This window comes from Phyllobates terribilis, unplaced genomic scaffold (assembly GCF_046119375.1).
Source record: "Phyllobates terribilis strain yellow unplaced genomic scaffold, ASM4611937v1 Scaffold_10__3_contigs__length_209671492, whole genome shotgun sequence".
NCBI classification, from domain to species: Eukaryota; Metazoa; Chordata; class Amphibia; order Anura; family Dendrobatidae; genus Phyllobates; species Phyllobates terribilis.
This window is the reverse complement of record NW_027362770.1, coordinates 169833463-169856042: the sequence shown is the minus strand read 5'-3', so window position 1 is coordinate 169856042 and position 22580 is coordinate 169833463. Positions and strand designations below refer to the sequence as shown.

The 22580-nt window shown below is 43.7% G+C and overlaps 1 protein-coding gene across 1 annotated transcript; it reads right to left on the bottom strand.

Annotated features, from left to right (window-relative positions):
- Nucleotides 1–16359: 16359 nt before the first annotated feature.
- Nucleotides 16360–22314, bottom strand: NDUFB2 (NADH:ubiquinone oxidoreductase subunit B2). The gene is made up of 4 exons (XM_073650134.1): nt 22144–22314; nt 20739–20883; nt 20079–20164; nt 16360–16428 (listed from the first exon to the last, which is right to left on the bottom strand). The coding sequence occupies exons 1-3, from the start codon at nt 22230–22232 to the stop codon at nt 20090–20092; spliced, it is 309 nt and encodes a 102-aa protein (XP_073506235.1). The 5' UTR covers nt 22233–22314; the 3' UTR covers nt 16360–16428; nt 20079–20089.
- Between the last annotated feature and the right edge of the window lie 266 nt (nt 22315–22580).

Sequence of the window (22580 nt, the reverse complement as noted above, 5' to 3'; positions counted from 1 at the left end):
TCTAGCCCAAGAGACTCTTCTACAATACCAGCAGTGTTCCGGATCCAATATCTCCCCCACATCTTAGCCTGAAGTCCTATTTATCTTCCTCTGCTACCTGCAGACTAGAAGTGCCCCGGGTTCTCAATACCTCCGTTGAGCTTCTCCGGCCGGCTATCAGGACTCTTGCGCAGAGAGATCTTTACACTGATGATCCCACTATCTGAGGGTATGGAGCTCCCATCTACCCTAGCAGCCACCATATCCTCAGGCTGCCCGTATGGTTCACTGTCCTAACTCTTACTGACCCATCACTTCCTGCTTCTGGAAACGAAGCAGAGATTTTCCTAATGTGCCCACCTCCTGTGGGCTGTCATCACACAGCATTAACCCCATCACTGTCTGTAACACTGCTGGCAGACTCAACCTGACATCTGCACCCGGGACAGTGGCATCTTGTGGCTGGTTACAAGTACTGCAGCCCACAAGTAATTATGCCAGGAACAAACTCTATAAACACTCAAGGCTTGATCAGGGCACTAAGTCCCCCCTCTACTCTACTGACTGGATCACTGAAGCTATCCCCTTAGCTTGGCCTTCCGACAGTCCAGAGAGGTTTAACTACAGGAACACCTTTCTTTAACTACTTCAGTGCCAAAGGAAGGCTACGTCCTTCCCCACTATTACATGCACCTGCCCTAAGAGACAGACATCTTCGTCTGACCTACATGGTTTGTGAAAAAAAATGGGGGTTGTAGCAGTTGAATGTGAATTTGTGGACTGGTTGAGTGCTGCAATTAGCAGAGTTTTGCTTTGTTTTTACCATTTAACTTGTTAGCAACCTATGATGTACATTTACGTCATTATGTCCATGAGGAATGTATGTAGGAGCTGAGCTTCATACCAGTTAGACACCGGCTGTGTTACATTTCCAGTATTTACCTAAATATTTAGATTTGAGAGTCCTCAGTGGTTGATACTGTTAGGCTAAGTGCCCACGTTGCGGAACTGAAGCATATTTTTTACGCTTCTCCCTGGCGGGAAAATCGCATGCGGATTTTACATGTGGTTTTCCCGCCAGGTAGAAGAGTTTGTGAGGCGTCTTTGCAGCGTCTTTGCATGCATTTCCGCATGCGGGTTATCAAGCACTTCTCCAAGTGATTTAAGCATCACTTGGAAAAGTGCTTGACAACTTGTTCACAGTATATAAATCCATGCAACCGGCATGGATTTATATAGTGTGACCAAGTAATAGTTAAAAAAAAAGAATCAGAATGGTAAAAAATAAAAAAATAAAGTTTATACTCACTTTCCGATGCATTCTCTGCCCCGTCCGGAGTCTTGAGCGGCTCACGCTGTTGTGTGCAGGACCTGCGATGACGTCATTGAGTCATGTGATGGGTCACATGACTCAATGATGTGGCAGGTCCTTCACACAACTGCGCGACGGAGGGAAAACATCAGAAGATAAGTATAAACTTTATTTTATTCTTTTTTTTACAGGTTCTTTGGTACCCAGGTCTGGAGGAAACGCAAAATTAATGAACATGCTGCGGATTTTTGACCGCAGCATATACAGTACAGACCAAAAGTTTGGACACACCTTTTCATTTAAAGATTTTTCTGTATTTTCATGACTTTGAAAATTGTACATTCACACTGAAGGCATCAAAACTATGAATTAACACATGTGGAATTATATACTTAACAAAAAAGTGTGAAACAACTGAAAATATGTCTTATATTCTAGGTTCTTCAAAGTAGCCACCTTTTGCTTTGATGACTGCTTTGGACACTCTTGGCATTTTCTTGATGAGCTTCAAGAGGTAGTCACCGGAAATGGTCTTCCAACAATCTTGAAGGAATTCCCAGAGATGCTTAGCACTTGTTGGCCCTTTTGCCTTCACTCTGCGGTCCAGCTCACCCCAAACCATCTCGATTGGGTTCAGGTCTGGTGACTGTGGAGGCCAGGTCATCTGGCGTAGCACCCCATCACTCTCCTTCTTGGTCAAATAGCCCTTACACAGCCAGGAGGTGTGTTTGGGCTCATTGTCCTGTTGAAAAATAAATGATGGTCCAACTAAACGCAAACAGCATGACGCTGCAAGATGCTGTGGTAGCCATGCTGGTTCAGTATGCCTTCAATTTTGAATAAATCCCCAACAGTGTCACCAGCAAAGTACCCCCACACCATCACACCTCCTTCTCCATGCTTCACGGTGGGAACCAGGCATGTAGAGTCCATCCGTTCACTTTTTCTGTGTCGCACAAAGACACGGTGGTTGGAACCAAAGTTCTCAAATTTGGATTCATCAGACCAAAGCACAGATTTCCACTGGTCTAATGTCCATTCCTTGTGTTCTTTAGCCCAAACAAGTCTCTTCTGCTTGTTGCCTGTCCTTAGCAGTGGTTTCCTAGCAGCTATTTTACCATGAAGGCCTGCTGCACAAAGTCTCCTCTTAACAGTTGTTGTAGAGATGTGTCTGCTGCTAGAACTCTGTGTGGCATTGACGTGGTCTCTAATCTGAGCTGCTGTTAACCTGCGATTTCTGAGGCTGGTGACTCGGATAATCTTATCCTCAGAAGCAGAGGTGACTCTTGGTCTTCCTTTCCAGGGGCGGTCCTCATGTGAGCCAGTTTCTTTGTAGCGCTTAATGGTTTTTGCAACTGCACTTGGGGACACATTCAAAGTTTTCCCAATTTTTCGGACTGACTGACCTTCATTTCTTAAAGTAATGATGGCCCCTCGTTTTTCTTTACTTAGCTTCTTTTTTCTTGCCATAATACAAATTCTAACAGTCTATTCAGTAGGACTATCAGCTGTTTATCCACCTGACTTCTGCACAACACAACTGATGGTCCCAACCCCACTTATAAGGCAAGAAATCCCACTTATTAAACCTGACAGGGCACACCTGTGAAGTGAAAACCATTTCCGGTGACTACCTCTTGAAGCTCATCAAGAGAATGCCAAGAGTGTGCAAAGCAGTCATCAAAGAAAAAGGTGGCTACTTTGAAGAACCTAGAATATAAGACATATTTTCAGTTGTTTCACACTTTTTTGTTAAGTATATAATTCCACATGTGTTAATTCATAGTTTTGATGCCTTCAGTGTGAATGTACAATTTTCAAAGTCATGAAAATACAGAAAAATCTTTAAATGAGAAGGTGTGTCCAAACTTTTGGTCTGTACTGTACGCTGCGGAAAAATCCGCAGCATGGGCATTGACATTGCGGAATGCCATTGGGGACCATGGGGTGCGGATATACATGCGTTTTACAAGCGTTTACGCTGCGGAAATTCCGCAGCATATACGCTTGTAATACGCAAAGTGGGCACGCAGCCTTTGAATCTATGTTGTTTTACTTTTCGACCATCTTTTTGTGGCTTGCTGGCTTCTAGTCTTTTCCTCTGTTGCTAGTTGTCTTGGTGACGTGATCTTCTCACTCTTTATTACTCAGCAGCTGTCTCCCATTCCTCGCTGGACATCAGTATTGTTACGCTTGTGCGCTGGCTAAGTTGCCTTGTTAGTTCTTTGTGCTTAGGACAATTGATATCCTGGGACTTCTTCTTCCACCAGTTTTGTTTCCTTTAATCTTTGCTTCTGCAACTAACTTTTCTTTTAGGAGTTCTCCTGTTTTTGCTCCCAGTCTTTAGATCTTTTAGGGACACCCTTTCCCCTTCCTCCAGGTCTTTGTTTGAGTTCAGTGCAGGATCGTCTGTGGGGCTATTCACTAGGAATAGAGCACCCACCCCAGCGTAGTGTTTAAGCAGAGTCTCAGTGCAGGGACAGCTTTTCCCTCCGATTCCATAGTTCTTAGTTGCAGAACATAACAGATGGCTAACTGAAAAGATGGTAACAAGTTGCAAGCTTTCGAGACTACTCAGGCCTCTTAACTACAGCAGCCAGAGCACACTCCAATTGCTTTAGGTTTAACCACTTACATGCTGCTGTTAATCTCTGAGAGCAGTATTTAAATGACCTGGCTCCTAGCAGTTGCTGACTTACAGAGTCTTGCAAAAGTATTCACGACCCTTGGCATTTTAGGTGTTTTGCTACCTCACCTGGAATTTCACTGTTTTTGAAGGTTTGTATGAGTTCATATAAAGAACATGCCTACAACTGTGAACATTTGTTTTTTCTTTTATTGTGATGCAAGCATCAAATTACAGAAAATAACTGAAAACTTCAGTGTGCACAATTATTCACCTCCCCCCTAAAGTCAGTGCTTCGGAGAGCCTCCTTTCGCAGCTATTACAGCTGCAATTCGCTTTGAAAAAGTCTCTGAGCTGTACACTTCTTGCCTCTGGGAGTATTGTCCATTCCTCAAGGAAAAACTGCTCCAGCTCCTTCAAGTTAGATGGTTTCCTCTGTTGAACAGCAATCTTAAAGTCTGACCACTGATTCTCAATTGGATTAAGGTCTGTGCTTTGACTAGGCCACTCCAAAACATTTACACCTCAAGTGTTATTTTTCTAGTATCCTTTGGTCATTGTCTTGTTGGAAGGTGAACCTCTGTCCCAGTCACAAATCATTGTGGAGTTCAAACAGCTTTTCTCTGCGCTGCTGGTCAATCCACGTGGAAAGAATGTCTTGAATCCCGAAATTCCAATAAAAGATTTTTTATTTATTTTCACAAGTTATAAAATCAACACGTTTCAAAGTTTCTCCAACTTCATCGGGATATGGTATAACAAGTCTGTTATTCCACGTGGAATAACAGATTTCCACTTGGATTGACCAGCAGCACAGAGAAAAAACGTTTGAACTCCATTTTGCATCCTGATTTGATCTACTGATCCACGGTTCTGCTGCAGCTGATATATGCTTTCATATTGTTGCAGTTTGCAACTTATCAGGTGAGCGGAAAATCGCTTCTAATTCTCTTGAGTTTAATTAGTTAAAGCCCTATTTTGTGCTCTATTTGCTTTCCAGTGTTTCTACTTTTCAGTCTCAAATCACTGACAGACTGAAAAAGGTTTTGCTCAAGAATATCTCTGTATTTCGCACCATCCATCTTCCCCTCGGCTCAGACCATTTTTCCTGTGACTGCGGCCGAAAAATATCCAAACAGCATGAAGCTGCCACCACGTTTCACTGTGGGGATGGTGTTCTTGGGGTGATGAGCTGTGTTGGTTTGGCGCTAGACATAGCGTTCACCTTGGAAGTCAAAATGTTCCCAATTTTTGTCTCATCTCACCACAGCACCTTCCTCCATACAACTGGGGAGTCTCCCACGTGTCTTTTGGAAAACTCAAAACGAGCCTTACAATTTTTGTGTGTAAGTGAAGGTTTTTTTTTCTGCCCACTCTTCCATAAAGGCCACTACTATGGACTGTACGGCTTATTGTAGTTGTATGGGCAGATACTCCAGTCTCTGCTTGAGAACTCTGCAGCTTCTTTATACAGTAGTTACCTTTGGTATCTGGGCTGCCTCTCTGATTAATGCCCTCCTTGCCCGGGCTGAGAGTTTTGGTGAGCGCCCTCTCTTGGCAGGTTTGTTGTGTTAACATGTTCTTTCCCTTTGATGATAATGGATTTGATGGTGCTCTGGGGAATCATCAGAGATTGGGATATTTATTTATTTATTTTATAACCCAACCATGACTTGTACTTCTCAAGAACTTTGTCCCTGACTTGTTTGGAGATCTCCTTGGTCTTCATAGTGTTGTTTGGTTAGTGGTGCCTCCTGCTTTATGGTGTTGCAGCCTCTGTGGCCTTTAAGAAAAGATAAAGTGTACATACTGACAGACCATGTGCCACTTAGATTGCACACAGGTTGACATCCTCTCACTTAGCATGGGACTTATAAAGGGAATTGCTTGCGCGAGAAATTTTTAGGGGCTTTATAGCAAAAGGGTGAATACATATAAAAGTATTTAACCACAGGTTGTAATGTAACAAAATTGGTAAAAAGCCAAGGAGGGTGAATAGTTTTGCAACACACTGTACATCAGCTCCCCAACCAATGGGTTGTCATGACTGCCATTTTGGTCCTCCAATGAAGCTCAGCAACAGGTTGAGCTCCATTAGAGAACCGCAATTTCACTATATACGCAATATCATGGTATTGCAGTATATAGTATATGCAATCAAGCAAACGCAAGTTGAAGGCCCCAAAGGGACTTAAAAATAAAGTATAAATAAAATATTTAAAAAAATCAAATCACCCCTTTTCTTCCTCCATTAACCCTTTGACCCCCGAAGGTAGTTTGCACGTTAATGACCAGGCCAATTTTTACGATTTTGACCACTGTCACTTTATGAGGTAAAATAACTCTGGAACGCTTCAACAGATCCCACTGATTCTGAGATTGTTTTTTCGTGACATATTGTACTTCATGATAGTGGTAACATTTCTTCGATATGACTTGCGTTACTTTGTGAAAAAATTGGAAATTTGGCAAAAATTTAGCAATTTTCAAACTTTGAATTTTCAAGCCCTTAAATCAGAGAGATATGTCACACAAAGTAGTTAATAAATAACATTTCCCACATGTCTACTTTACATCAGCACAATTTTGGAACCAAAATTTTTTTTTTGTTAGGAAGTTATAAGGGTTAAAAGTTCACCAGCGATTTCCAACAAAATGTACAAAACCATTTTTTTAGGGACTACATCACATTTGAAGTGACTGAGGGGTCTATATGACAGAAAATACCCAAAAGTGACACCATTCTAAAAACTGCACCCCTCAAGGTGCTCAAAACCACATTCAAGAAGTTTATTAACCTGCTTCACAGGAATTTTTGGAATGTGGAAGAAAACAATGAACATTTAACTTCTTTTCACAAAAATGTTACTTTAGACCCAAATTATTTAATTTTCGCAAGAGTAACAGGAAAAAATGGACCCGAAAATTTGTTCTGCAATTTCTCCTGAGCACACCGATACCCCATGTGTGGGGAAAACCACTGTTGGGCACAAGGCAGGGCTCGGAAGGGAAGGAGTGCCATTTGACTTTTTGAATGTAAAATTTGCTTGAATGATTAGCGGACGCCATGTTGCGTTTGGGGAGCCCCTGATGTTCCTAAACAGGGGAAACCCCCCACAAGTGACACCATTTTGGAAACTAGACCCCTCAAGGAACTTATCTAGATGTGTGGTGAGCACCCTGAACCCCCAGATGCTTCACAGAAGTTTATAATGTAGCCGTGAAAATAAAATCAAACTTTTTCCACAAAAATAATCTTTTAGCCCAAATTTTTTATTTTCACAAGGGTAAGAGGAGGAAATGGACCCCACAAGTTCTTGTGCAATTTCTCCTGATTACGCAGATACCTCATATGTGGGGAAAAAACACTGTTTGGGCGCACGGCAGGGTTCAGAAGGGAAGGAGCACTGTGTGACCTTTTGAACGCAAAATCGACTGGAATCGAGAGCGGACGCCATGTCGCATTTGGAGAGCCCCTGATGTGCCTAAACAGTGGAAACCCCCCATAAGTGATACCATTTTGGAACTACACCCCTCAAGGATTTTATCAAGAGGTATAGTGAACATTTTGAACCCACAGGTATGACACAGAATTTGATGACCTAATGTTATCATATTGAATAAGTTGTCATTAGTCTTGAGCGCAAGTGCTTGTTACTTGAGTTTGCATCGGGTACTCGGGTATCCACCAAGTATCGTGGGTGCTCGAGTGACATGCTCGAGTCCCCGCCCCGCATGTTTCATGGTTGTTAGACACTCAAAAAAACACGTGGGGATTGCTTGGATATGGCAGGCAATACCCGCGTGTTTTTTGGCTGTATAACAGCTCCAAAGCCTGCGGGGCGCGGACTCGAGCGTGTCACTCAACCACCCGTGATACTCAGTGCATACCCAAGCACCCGATGCAAACTCAAGTAGCGAACATTTGCACTCAACACTAGTCGCCATATCGTCATTTTTTTTCTTTACTTTTGAAAAAAATCACAACCCTAATCCTAACCCCAACACAGCCCTAACCCTATCCCGAGGGATCCATTCACTATAATAAGGCAGCAGAGTTACTCTGGACTCCGTCTGGCCTCTGTTTAGCGTTGTCCTTTTTTTCAGAGGTTCACAAAACTGGGGCCGACGGCACTTTTATACACGCCTAATAGAAAGACGGACACCGTGGGATCAAAGGCCAGACGGCGTCCACGGTGCTGCCATCTGAATCACATATTTCAGAGATTTACATGGAAACCCCGATGTAAGCGCTCAGCGCAGGATAAATGTGAGCGGAGCCTCACTGCGATCTTTGGGAAGCAGAATGAACAAATCAGCAGCAGGTGAAGAATTGGTTTTATTTTTTACGCCTTTCCTCGTGCGGTATAAGTGATTAGACGACTTTATTCTTCGGGTCGGTGCGATTACAGTGATACCAGATTTATATCAGGTTTTTATGATTGACAGCTGTCACACAGTAAAAAAAATTTTTTTTTTTTGCAAAGACTAGTTTTTGTATCGCCATATTTTGAGAGCTATAATTTTTCCATATTTTGGCCGACAAAGTCACGTAAGGGCTTGTTTTTTGCGGGACAAGTTGACGTTTTTATTGGTACCATTTTCGAAAACGTGACTTTTTTGATCGCTCTCTATTCCGATTTTTGGGAGGCAGAATAAACAAAAAAACAAAATTGTTTTTTTTATGCCTTTCAAGGTGTGGTAAAATTGATACGGTAGCGTTATTCTTTGGGTCAGTACATTTATAGCGGTACTACATTTATATTTTTTTATGTTTTGGCGCTTTTACACAATAAAAACTATTTTATAGAAAAAAAAAATTTTTTTTGCATCGCTTTATTCTGAAAGCTATAACTTTTTTATTTTTCAGCTGACGGCTTGTTTTTTGCGGGATAAGAAGACGTTTTCAGCAGTACAATTTTTATTTATATTCGTCTTTTTGATTGCGTTTTATTCCACTTTTTATTCGGTGGTAAGATAAAGCACCGCTTTTTACTTCGTTTTTTATTTATTGTTTTTACCGTGTTCACTAAAGGGGTTAACTAGTGGGACAGTTTTATAGGGCAGGTCGTTCCAGACACGGCGATACCAAATATGTGTACTTTTATGCCGGGTGTCAGCTGTCAGAATCGTGTGCGGGCGCAATAGCCGGTCAGTTATAGTACATACCTGGTCCATAAGGCCTAGGGCACAGGGACGTACTATTACTGACCATATTATAAAGGGGTTAAGGATAAAAAATTTAAATATTTGATATCACCATGTCCCAAAATTCTGCGTTGTAAGTATTTCCACAAAATAACAACAACTCACTAACATTTTCTGCAAAACGTTTTCTCCCAAAAGTAAAAAAAAAAAAGCTAAAGAAATGCTCAAAAACACCACAAAAAATGTTTACATTTTTGTCCGGTCCAAAATCAACTTGTTGCATAAAAAATAAGCCCTCATACAGCTGTTCGCCAAAAATGAAAAAAACTTACTGCTCTCAAAATATGGTGCAAAAAAACTCTATTTTTTCATTTAAAAAAAAAAAAAGCGTTTTTACGGTGTAATAGCAGCAAAATAAAAAAAATGATAAATCTGGTATCGCTGTAATCACACCGACCCGAAGAATAAAGCAGTCTTATCACTTATACCACACTAAATACAGCATAAAAATATTTTTAAACTGCTGTTTATTTGTAAATGCTGCCTCCCAAAAATCAAAATAAGGCTCGGGGCACATTTATCCTGCGCTCTCCGTTGAGCGCTTACGTTGCGGTTTATGTGTAAATCCCAAAAAACGAGATTCAAAACACCGATGGAACCACTGACTTTGAGGCAGATGGAGTCACTTTGGACTCTGATCTCTGTTCCGGTGGTGTCACATCATTTTAGGTGTCTTTTTAGCACAAGTGTGGACGACCACAGTTCTGTGAACGCCTAAAGAGATGGACACCACCAGAACAGATGCCAAACGGACTCCAAAGTGTCTCCATCTGCCTCATTATAGTGAGTGGTTCTGTCAGGAGTTTCATCTGAATAACATTTTTGTGGGATTTACACAGAAACCCCAATTTAAGTGCTCAGCGGAAAACACAAGAATGTGATCCCAGCCTTAAACTGGAAGCGATCAAAAAATTTTATGTACCCCAAAGTGTTACCAGTAAAACCCCTAATTTATCCCACACAAAACCAGCCCCCACTCTGGTCCGTCATCTGTCACTGGAACTATAGGAGGTTCCCACGTTACTGGCAGAACAGAGACTATGGAAAAGCTACAGCTCCAACATCCCCGCAAATAAAATCCAGTGAAATCTGGCAAATTCAAATGCCTCCCTTCTTCTGTGCCCCACTGTGCCTAAACCGCAGTAAGCGGACACATTTTTGCCATTATTGTATTGAGGAGAGAGCACTTAATTTACGGGGTGTGTGTCACCAGAAGCACAAGCTGGGCACAATATATGGGGGCACAATATATGGGGGCACCAAACTGGCAGATTTGCAATTCTCTGGAATAAAGCCTATTGTGGATGTTATAAAATAGTCATTGCAGCTATAGATGAATTCATTGAGAGGTGCAATTTTTACAATGGGGTCACTTTGTTTTTGTTTTTGACACCTTCGGGACTCTGCAAATGCAACAAGGTGTTCTAAAAATTAAATAGCGGTATTTGCTTCAGAGTTTTGTCATGTGCCAAAACATTAGTTTTTGAGCTGATATGGGGTATCACTGTATTCAGGAAAAATTGCATAACAAATTATGGGGTCTATTTTCTCCTATTACCCATAATGGAAATGATAAATTTGGTACTGAAACAGTATTTTAGTGGAAAAAATTAAATTTTTTTGTCTTCACATCTAAATGTTATAAAATTTTGTGAATCCCCTATAGGTTAAAAATGTTCAGTACACCCCTAAAATAATTTCTTGAGGGGTCTAGTTTCCAAAATGGGGTCACTTGGGGGGTAGTGTTCTGCTGTTTTGGCATGTCACTCGCACAATACTAGGCAGATAATGGCTGTGTGATATTACCAGGACTGGCCCAGATGCTTATCCTGTTAAATGCAGTTGTTAAAACTCTGACAGCGGAATCAACAACGCGCTGGCAGGTTGGAGTGTCATTCAATACGACCATCAGCACACCCGTGACGTGATCACGGGCCGCTATGGCAGCAGGGGGCCTGTTGAAGACCCCCGTGCTTGTCATTACAGAGCTCCCTTCAAACCCTTCCTGTGGCCGGGCATCAAAGTAGACTATGATTTTCACTATATGCAGCAATGCTGTGATTTTGCTGTATACAGCAGAAGAGATCAGACGATCACAGGTTCGAATCCCCTAAGGGAACCAACGAGCACAGTGAAAAGTAAAAAAAAAAAAAAGTTAAAAAATATCCTTCTTTTTTCCCCCCATTAAAAAAGTCAGATCTATTAAAATATTAAAATCATCTGATTGAAAACACTGTAAACTGAAAAAATTAAAGAACACGAAAATTACATTTTTGGTACAAGAAAAAAAATCATGCAACAAGTGATCAAAAAGTCACATCTATCCCAAAATGGTATTAAGTGCTATGTGGGTATAGGCAGTACTGACTTGCCATCTTTCACATTAATTGACGTAGGCACAGATAGTACTGTCTTTTGTATATGATGCAGATACAGTACTGAGTACAGACAGTGCTACCTCCCTGTAAATAATGTAGAAACAGATAGTACTGGCTCCTATTTAATGCAGGCACAAATAATGTTGCCTCCTGGATACTATGTAGGTACAGATAGTGCTGCTTGCTTGTCTTTCACTTTAAATGATGTATGCAGAGTAGTCCTACTTCCTGTACAGGTAGCGCTGCCTCCCTGGAAATGATGTAGTCACAGATAGTGCCGCCTGCCTGTCTTTCTATATAAATGATGTAGGCACAGATACTACTGCCTCCTGTACAGAAGGAGTATGCAAAGAAGATTGGGCAAAAATGTCACCTCTAGCTGTGCAAAGCTGGTAGAGCCAGACCCCAAAAAAACTTGCAGCAGTGATTGCACTTCCTACAAAGTGTTGACTCAGGAGGCTAAATACAAATGCACGGCACAATTTTCAGATTTATATATTTTTAAACTAATTGGCAAACCCTTGATCATTTCCTTTACACTTCACAAATACTTGCTACTTTGTGTTAGTATGTCAGGTAGAACACTGGAGAGATCACACAGATCCCACCGCTGTCACTAGTTTGTCAGGGGAATGCAACTCCGCTGCCTCTAATTGTCAGGACAATTACTCAATTGACTGACGAGTTAGGGGCGAGAACGCGGCTGTTTCCACTACTAGGCCGGTTATTGGGGAACTCACAGTAAGCGTATGGTATATACACCTCCGATTCCACAGCATGGACTATGAATGAATATATATATATATTTTACACACACACTGCTCAAAAAAATAAAGAGAACACTTAAACAACACAATGTAACTCACACAACCTGTCCAGATATGAAGCAACTCTGTGAATCAATTTCTCCTGCTGTTGTGCAAATGGAACAGACAACAGGTAGAATGATAAGCAATTAGCAAGATACCCCCTATAAAGTAGTGGTTCTGCAGGTGGTGACCACAGACCATTTCTCGGTTCTCATCCTTTTTGGCTGTTGTTTTGGTCACTTTTGAATTTTGTCACTGCTCTCATCCCTAGAGATATAGTAGCATAAGGATGTGTCTACGGTACAACCCACAGAAGTTGCTCAGGTAGTGCAGCTCATCCAAGATGGCACATCAATGCGAGCTGTGGCAGGAAGGGTAGCTGTGTCTGTCAGCACAGTGTACAGAGCATGGAGCAGATACCAGGAGACAGCATGGAGGCGCTACCAGGTGACAGGCCAGTAAAACAGGAGACGTGGAAGGGGCCGTAGGAGGGCAACAACCCAGCAGCAGGACTGCTGCATCCTCCTTTGTGCGAGGAACAGTGCCAGAGCCCTGCAAAATGAACTCCAGCAGGCCACTAACATCCGTGTGTCTACTCAAACTGTTAGAAACAGAGTCTACAAGGGTGGTATGAGGGACTGACGTCCACAAGCGGGTGTTGTGCTTACAGCCCAACACCGTGCAGGGCGATTGGCATTTGCCAGAGAACACCAAGATTGTCAAATTCCACATTGGCACCCTGTGCTCTTCACTGATAAGAGCAGTTCACACTGAGCACATGTGACAGAGTCTGGAGACGCCGTGGAGAGCGATCTGCTGCCTGCAACATCCTCCAGCATGACCGGTTTGGCAGTGGGTCAGTAATGGTGTGGGGTGGCATTTCTTTGGAGGGCCGCACAGCCCTTCATGTGCTCGCCTGAGGTAGCCTGACTGCCATTAGGTACCGGATGAGATCCTCAGATTCATTGTGAGACCATATGCTGGTGCGGTTGGCCCTGGGTTCCTTCTGATTCATGACAATGCTAGGCCTCATGTGGCTGGAGTGTGTCAGCAGTTCCTGCAAGATGAAGGCATTGAAGCTATGGCCAGGCCCGCCCGTTCCCCAGACCTGAATCCAATCGAGCACATCCAAGATATCATGTCTCGCTCCATCCACCAACATCACGTTGCACCACAGACTGTCCAGGAGTTGGCGGATGCTTTAATCCGGGTCTAGGAGATCCCACAGGAGACCATCCGCAACCTCATCAGGAGTATGCCCAGGCGTTGTAGGGAGGTCATACAGGCACGTGGAGGTCACACACAATACTGAGTGTCATTTCCTTGTCTTGAGGCATTTCCACTGAAGTTGGATCAGCCTGTAATTTGATTTTCCACTTTGATTTTGAGTATCATTCCAAATCCAGACCTCAATGGGATATTAATTTTGATTTACTTTGATCATTTTTATGTTTTATTGTTCTCAATGCATTCCACTATGTAATGAATAAAGATTTGCAACTGGAATATTTCATTCTGTGATATCTAGGATGTGGTATTTTAGTGTTCCCTTCATTTTTTTGAGCAGTGTATATACCCAGTCACTGCCAACTCCACAATACCACATAGAACTACTAGCTGATTGGACACCGATTACAGGTAGCAAATGACTTCAGGGGTGTGGTTTACAGAGCAAGAGGAACAGAGCTATTACATTTTATATATTTAATCCAGAAAGATAGGCAGTGTTTATAAAAAAAAAAATATACAAATGTTACAAAATGGGAAAAAAAAAACAATATGATATATACATATCACACCGAATAAAAGGAATATCAAAAGTAATAGACCTGTGTCAAGAAAATGGCTCAGAGTTTAGCGGAGGGAAGTATTCCTTAGAGCAACAGACAACCACAGATTATTGTGTCTTCCAGAAGTTACAAACTCTGATTTTTATTAGATCAAGGTTACGGCCACATACCTCCCCTTGGTGAGCTCATATGGGAGCTGGTTGTGGCATGTGATAGGTCTTTTAGAAGTTTATGAGATCCACAACTTTCAGGTTATCTTTGCCCCTGGAGGTCCAAGGCAGGAGATATTATGTTTCCTGTCACGATTTTACCTTTCTATAGAGGTGAAACATGGCAGGGATAGCATAATCCATCTGTCAGATATTAAGCTGGAGGGGTTCGACTGCTTAAGGTGATGTGAGTGAATGCGTTATATTTGTCCTTTCGCTACGACGCCAAAAATATTTTACCCATAAATATCGGATCAATGACAACCCCAATATTCATCACTGACCACTGGCTCCAGAGAGTCTGAGAAAAATTCCTTTGAACAGAGGAAGCCCCTGTCTTGGGAACTGTACTTCTCCACCTTTAAGTATACAAATCCTAGACTAAAGCCCCCGTCTCACATAGCGAGATCGCTGCTGTGTCACGGTTTTGGTGACGCAACAGCGACCTCACCAGCGATGTCGCTATGTGTGACACTTTGCAGCGATCAGGCCCCTGCTGTGAGGATGCAGATCGCTGCAAAGTGTCCTGGACCATTTTTTGGTCGTTGCTCTCCCGCTGGTCAGCACACATCGCTGTGTGTGACCAGCGATCAGGCTGGTAACCATGATAAACATTGGGTTACTAGGGGCATACGCGCACCTAGTAACCCGTTGTTTATCATGCTTACGAGCCTGCTAAAGTGAGCGGTAACCTCCCGCTCACTGTAGCAGAGTGGTAACCATGATAAACAACGGGTTACTAGGTGCGTGTGTGCCCCTAGTAACCCAATGTTTACCATAGTTACCAGCCTGCTCCTGCTTCAGCAGGCTGGTAACCAGGAGCAGGACATCGTGGAAAGATTCTTTCCACGATGTCGCTGCTCCCCTGATATTTGGTGAGCCTGCCTGTTTGACAGCTCACCAGCGACCACATAGCGACGCAGCAACGATCCCTGACAGGTCGTATCGTTGTCGGGATCGTTGCAGCGTCGCTAAGTGTGACGGGGCCTTTAGTGGCTGCCTCTCAACAGATTCCCTGTCGTAATTACCTGTTCACAGCAGGAGGTCCCATTTTAATGGAGGTTGAAGTGTCAGCTCTTTTTCACTTCCCCAGTTATAATTAATCCCATATGCTCAGTGTGAGGGTGATATGTCCCCTCTCTGGAAACTTTTTCATGGATTGTATAATTGTTTCTCTACGACATGGTATATCACATAAAATCCCAATAAAATACATTTAAAGAGGTTGTCCACTACTTTTAACAAAAGGATAGGTCAGCAATGTCTGATCGGCGAGGGTGCTGGGTGTCGGACCCGGACCAATCAGCTGTTATCAGTGGCGGCTGCCGGGAGTACTCACTTGCGGAGCTGGCCGTCTTTTGGTAGAGGCCGCCGCAGGGTACTACTGATCCACCCCATATTGATTTGAATAGGAGGCACATGTGTAGTACCAAGCGTCGGCCACTATCAGAAGACGGCCAGCTCCGCAATTGAGTACTTCAGGCTAGCGGCCGCCGATAATAGCTGATCAACTGGGATGCCGGGTGTCGATCAGATATTGATGACCTATCCTAAGGATAGATCATCAGTGCTAAAGTAGTGGACAACCTCTAAATTTGTGAGTATAATGTAAAAAATGTGGAAAAGTTCTCGGGGTGTAAATGTTTTTCAAGACACTGGATGAACAAATAGTATTTCCCTCCCTGTGCATTATGTAGCCACAGGTAATGTTGCTTGCCTGTCTTTCCCTTTAAATGATGTTGGCACAGACATTGCTGCCTCCTACATATAAAGTAGGCAAGGATAGTACTGTATCCCTGTAAAGCAATGAACAGACAGTGATGCCTGTGCATAATGGAGGCACAGATAGTGCGGTCTTTCTGGCTCAGTGGTGTGATAAAGGCACAGACAAAATAAAAGGGGCAGGAGTTTAAGGACCCTCCATCTCCTAACAATATGGATGTTATGGCTGTCTGACACTGACCGTCTATTAAAACGACGAGATATTAAATGTCTCATGACAATTGGAGCAATTTTAAAAGTTAAACCCAAAAAAAAAAACCACGAGATCCATAAATAGAATTTACGTTTATTTACAAGAATCTTGATGATCGGATCACGGGGAAGAGCCGGTACCGCTGTAAAAGAAAAAAAGAGAAGCGTTACAATACGAAGGCAGGTAAATCTAGATTTGCCGTATTATCACATCTGCTCCGCCCCATTGTCAGTGCAGCGGAGGACAGCAATGACGTCTACTGTGAAAAAGGAGCAATCGGTTCAGCTGTCCAGGTGCACGGCAAAATACTCCAGTAATAACAGTCCAAACAATAACCGGCACTAACATCTTCTTAAAATAATTACTTTATTGATCCAGTAGTATAAAAGGCACAACAAAATGATAGAACACAACCGCAAAAAGGCAGAAAAATATCCTCTGCGCTCCCAGGCAACATGTTTCAGACCTACATGATCCTTTGTCAAGCCTTGACCATGCAGGTCTGAAACATGTTGCCTGGGAGCGCAGTGGATATTTCTTGAACTACAATTTTTGTGCCTTTTATACTACTGGATTAATAAAGCATTTATTTTAAGAAGATGTGAGTGTCGGCTATGGTTTGGACTGTTGCTATTAATGATGTCTAATAGATCTAGAGGATAGAAAAACACTGCATCCCCCACTGTACAATGGACTTCAAGCTTATATCATTAGGGTTCATGCAGACGTTCAATGCGTGGACTATTGACGGATCTCCCAATAAGAGGCTGCACAGTTCGGGTCGGGAGACCGGCAGACAGACCTTGCCTTACGGTTCTTGCTCGGACCGAGTTTCACAGATGTCTGCATGAGTCACAAGACCCATGTTGTGATGGAAATCCTTCTATTTTTTATTTATTTTACTCACTTATATAGCGCCATTAATTCCCCAGCGCTTTACAGACATTATCGGCGCTGTCCCCATTGGGGCTCACAATCTACATTCCCTATCAGTATGTCTTTGGAGTGTGGGAGGAAATTGGAGAACCTGGAGGAAACCCCCGCAAACACGGGGAGAACATACAAACTCCTTGCAGATGTCGTCCTTGGTGGGATTTGAACCCAGGACCCCAGCGCTGCGAGGCAGCAGTGCTAACCACTGAGCAACCATGCTGCCGTTTATGACCTCATGTCGTATATTTCCAATGTAAATTTACAGCACCGATCTGGTGAGACCCAGCAACTCTGCCACGTCAAGTTATGATCGCCAGGCTAAACAGCGATTGCAGGAACGTTCAACCCTGCGATCATAGTGCCACTTGACATGGCAGAGTTGATGGGTCTCACCGGATCGGCTCTGCCAGTGTCTAATGAACTAAAGAAGTCCCACATACAGTGGCGAACTGAAAAAATATATATACTGTATGTCACAAAAGTGAGTACACCCCTCAGATTTTTGTAAATATTTTATTGTATCTTTTCATGGGACAACACTTAAGATATGACAAAGTAAAGTAGTCAGTGTACAGCTTGTATAAGTGTAAATCTGATGTGCCCTCTAAATAACTCAAAGTACAGCCAGTAATGTCTAAACCGCTCGCAACAAAAGTAAGTACATCCCTAAGTGAAAATGGCCAAATTTTGTCCAATCAGCCATTTTCCCTCCCCAGTGTCATGTGACTCATTAGTGTTACAAGGTCCCAGGTGTTAATGGGGAGCAGGTGTGTTACATTTGGGGTTATCGCTCTCACACTCTCTCATACTGTTCACTGGAAGTTCAATATGGTTCCTCGTGGCAAAGAACTCTCTGAGGATCTGAAAAAAAAATTATTGCTCCACATAAAGATGGCCGAGGCTATAAGAAGATTAACAACACCCTGACACTGCTCTGCAGCACAATAGCCAAGACCGTACAGTGGTTTAACAACCGAGAGGTTCCACTCACAAGAGGACTCGCCATGGTTGACCCAAGAAGTTGAGTGCATGCGCTCTGCATTACATCCAGAGGTAGTCTTTTCAAAATAGACATATGAGTGCGGTCAGAGGTTACAGGGGTGGGGAGTCGACCTGTCAGTGCTCAGACCATACGCCACACACTGCATCAAATTGGTCTGCATGGCTGTCGTCCCAGGAGGAAGCTTCTTCTAAGGATACACAAAAGCCCGGAAACAGTTTACTGAAGACAAGCAGACTAAGGACATGGATTACTGGAACCATGTCTTGTGGTCTGATGAGACCAAGATAAACTTATTTGGTTCAGATGGTGTCAACCATGTGTGGCGGTAACCAGGTGAGGAGTACAAAGACAAGTGTGTCTTGCCTACAGTCAAGCATGGTGGTGGGAGTGTCATGGTTTGGGGCTGCATGAGTGCTGTAGGCTGTGGGGAGCTACAGTTCTTTGAGGGAACCATGAATGCCAACATGTACTGTGATATACTGAAGCCAAGCATGATCCCCTCCCACGGAAACTGGGCCGCAGGACAGTATTCCATGATAACGAACCCAAACACATCCAAGACGATCACTGCGAAAGAAACGGAGGATAAAGGTGCTGGACTGGCCAAGCATGTCTACCAGACATAAACCCTATTGAGCATCTGTGGGACATACTCAAACGGAAGGTGAAGGAGAGCAAGGTCTCGAACATCCACCAGCTCAGTGGAGGGAAGAGGATTCCAGTGGTGAGCTGTGAAGCTCTAGTGACCTCCATGCCCAAGAGCGTTAGGGCAGTGCTTGAAAATAAATGGTGGCCACACAAAATACACTTTTGGCACAATTTAGCCACTTTCACTTAGGGGTGTAATCACTTTAGTTGCCGGCGGTTTAGACGTTAATGGCTGTGTGTTCAGTTAGTTAGAGGGCACATCAGATTTTCACTTATACAAGCTGTACACTGATTACTGTTCATTGTATCAAACTGTCAGATCTTCAGTGTTGTCCCATGAAAAGATATAATAAAATATTCACAAAAAAGAAGTGAGAGGTGTACTCACTTTTGTAACATACTGTATATGATACAAACACATTTCTATAAAAATGTATTTAAAAGTGGAACAAATGCTGCAAAAATTTAATTTTGACAACTCGATCAATAAGAATTAGGGGGTTCTCCACGATATGTTACTGAGAGTCGGGGTCAGGCTGACTGGTGGTCTTCCTCCAGACTGGCTTCCTACTGTGAGGTTTAAAACTATAGTGGGGTATCAATGGGTTCTCTGCTAACTGGGCAATAGTGTTAAGAAGTCTATGATCACTTGGGGCCAAAACAAGTGATCATTAGAGAGAGTTAAAGGGACCCTACACAAGCCCTATGGATGTAATAGAGATTATTAAAGGAACGCTGTCAGCCTAGGACAGCAGGAATCACAGCCTGGCAGCAAGGTATACTTCTTCTCCGAGATGTTTCAGAGAAAATATAGTTGGAGGATTCGGCCAAGGACCATAGTCAGAGAGAAGATTAGTCCGGTTCCATCCCTGGCCGGCTCTTCCCAGCACTGCTCCAGGTGAAAAGCAGGTCTCTCCCCTAGCGAGGTACCTGTCGATCACCTGGTGTGGGGTGGAGAAAAGGATCTCCTGACTATATTTTCTCTGAAATGCCAGAAAAAAAAAATATAACTGTCTACAATCGTGCTGCCCGGTTCCCTTTAGACAGGGCACAGAGCGGCTCGTCTCTTGGATTCCCCGGCCTGGGTGTGGATTATATAACCAGCCTGCTGTCGTGTAATCCAGAGTGTCGCCCCACGGTGCAGAGTTATTCGTCAGTTTAGGGGGTCGTCACCGCAGATGTCTAAGGAGGTTACGCCTTGTTCTTACTGTAGAAAGTCTCACTCTTCATCTTCGGGGAGTATTCCCAGCTCCTCGTCAGTCCACTGTGAGGGGTCCGGATATGGAAAGTGACCCTAAAAAAAAAAAAGAGAAAATCCGTAACCTCCACCTGTGATCATTACGTCCGATGTCGCTTCTCAATAGCTGCATATTACAGCACTCGCTGAAGACCCCAAGTTTTTTTTTTTTTGCCCCGAATGTTTTGCTGCCATCAGGAAATCTCCTCCCAGCAGGTCGCCAATCATCTTTGCCCTCCCTGCACTGGGGCAGGAGTTCATGCTGCTGCACAAAGCGCAGTCTCCGGCCTCTCCTGGGCCTCAGACCTGGATCTGGATCTCTCCACCATCCCGCTCACAGTTTGGAATACTCTCTATGGCAAGGCATCATGGGATATGTAGTTTCTGGCTGCAGACACGATGGTAGACAGCAGCCTAATAAAGCAAGTGATGGCTGGGGAGGGAAGATTTTAATGTGGGCGAGGATAGGAAGGTGCTAGAAATTATTTCAGATCCCACTCTAGCTTTATGTCCAGGCTGAGGATCTGGTGCTTTGTATCAGGGAAAAATGCAACTATGCCAGCTTTAAAATCGAGATCAGGAGAGGGAAAGAAAAACACATCCTTGTGGAGTAATAACAGCAAATCCTCACCAAAACTGCATCGGGGTCGTGCCAAAAATGCCAGAGAATCCAGAACCACATGAAGCCCCCGATCAGCTCGGCGTGAATGTTCTGGGTCTTGGTCAGTTCCACCATCTCTCTGTATCGTGGCGCTATGTGAACCTCGCCCCCGGCACTAGAAGACAAGAGGAAAAACAAAACACATGAAAAATAAAAAAAAAAAGGAAAAAAAGTGGGGTAGGAGGGTAAAGACAACAACAACAAAAAAAAAGGAGGGTAAAGACAACAACAAAAAGTAGGGAAAGAAGGGGGTGAAAAAAAAAGAAAAGAAACCGTGCCGACACAGAAAACGGACACAAGCAGCTCCTGGGAAGCTTTCACCTTGTAGTACGTGTACAGTCATTCTGGCGACTGATTATCCATATCCCATTCCTCTTCATCATACGTCTATAGGGCGCAGTCAGACGGTCATATAAATCGGAAGGAGTTCGGAAAGCAGTGCACAGACTGACCAGCAGGGCGTGACAGCCTCATGTACAGCTGTAACCATTGGGTCAGGAGAGCCAGTTCGAGGATTTGGTTTCCAATCTCTGTCCGATTTATCCGGCCATCTGACTGCGCCCTACGGAGCCGGCACGACCTGGGAGGTCTTCAAACCCTTTTCCTCACCAGCAACTGCTGCAGCTCTCCTTCCCTGCCATTACCAAAATCAGGGGCTGCAGCTTCCCCCATAGCTCGGGTACCCAGCGAGAACATCTACAAGACCTGGAGGAGACTCCAGCGCTTCCAGGAGCTTTGATCCCAGGAACACTTGCTACAGAGCAACAGCGCCCTCCGCTGAGCAACATTAAAGTCCACATTCATAACTTTTATTATTATTACATTGAAAAATCAAAAAGCAACTTTTGATTATAAAGCTTCTACAGTTTTGGGTATTCAGTCCCCATGCACATCTCCATGGTAACAGACCACTAACACGGCTTCTGCTAGAAGGATCAGACTATGCTGCAACCATGGAAGCACATACGTCTGCATAGGAGCTGTATACACAAAACGGCAAAGATACAACTATGGACGACCCCAAAATGAGCGATTTTATGGTTTTACACCCCCTCCTCCTTCTATGACGGGTATCAGAATATTCTCCAAAAATCGTCACCTTCCTCCTTCCCTAGAAATACTCAAAACAAGGTTTCTGACAGAAAAATGACCCAAAATACAGAAATCGTGAGGTTATTAAATCGAGGGCTCCAATCACTGACAGCAAGCAGAGATCTTACACAGAGGCATAAATGCATCAGGAGGTTGGATTACACTTTACCTAAAAAAATCATAGAAACCCCCTTTAAATCCTCCTTTACCCAGAATTCTCCGCGCCCGCCGTTATACGCCTCCTCCCCGCTCCCCTCTGCCTCTGCCCCGCGGCCTCACTCACTTGCGGACCCCGGTTCTCTTCCTCACGACTCCGCAGAAGAGGCGGCTGCCAGCTCTCAGCGCTCCCCCGAGCCGCACCAGCGACGCCATAACACCGCGAGCAGCTACAATGTCACCTTCCGGAAGGACAGCTCCGCCGACCCTGATTGGCTGGGGGAATTCACGAAATCGCGCGAGAATCCCGCATCACACGGACGCAACCATTAAAAAAAAAAAGGGGGGGGGGGTTTATAATATACTTGGTCTAAAATCGCTCTCCGATGATCCCTCTCTATAGCTACAGTTTTTCCTACCTGGATAATTGCGTTTGAATTCACTTTTAACCCCACCGCGCGCGTTACATTGGTAGAACAAAAATGACCTATCTTGATTAAGTATTGATCTAATGACTGACAATCTTAGTGCTGGCTGATTAGTAGATGGATATTGTGGATTTTA

Bases quoted from the DNA above. Each gene is read 5' to 3' on its own strand.
- NDUFB2 (XM_073650134.1), bottom strand. From the start codon at position 22,232: ATGGCGTCGCTGGTGCGGCTCGGGGGAGCGCTGAGAGCTGGCAGCCGC. The intron at 20,884-22,143 runs GTGAGTGAGGCC...CTTGTCTTCTAG, and splicing joins AAGAGAACCGGGGTCCGCAA to TGCCGGGGGCGAGGTTCACA. The intron at 20,165-20,738 runs GTGAGGATTTGC...TTTTTTTTTTAG, and splicing joins ACGACCCCGATGCAGTTTTG to GGTCACTTTCCATATCCGGA.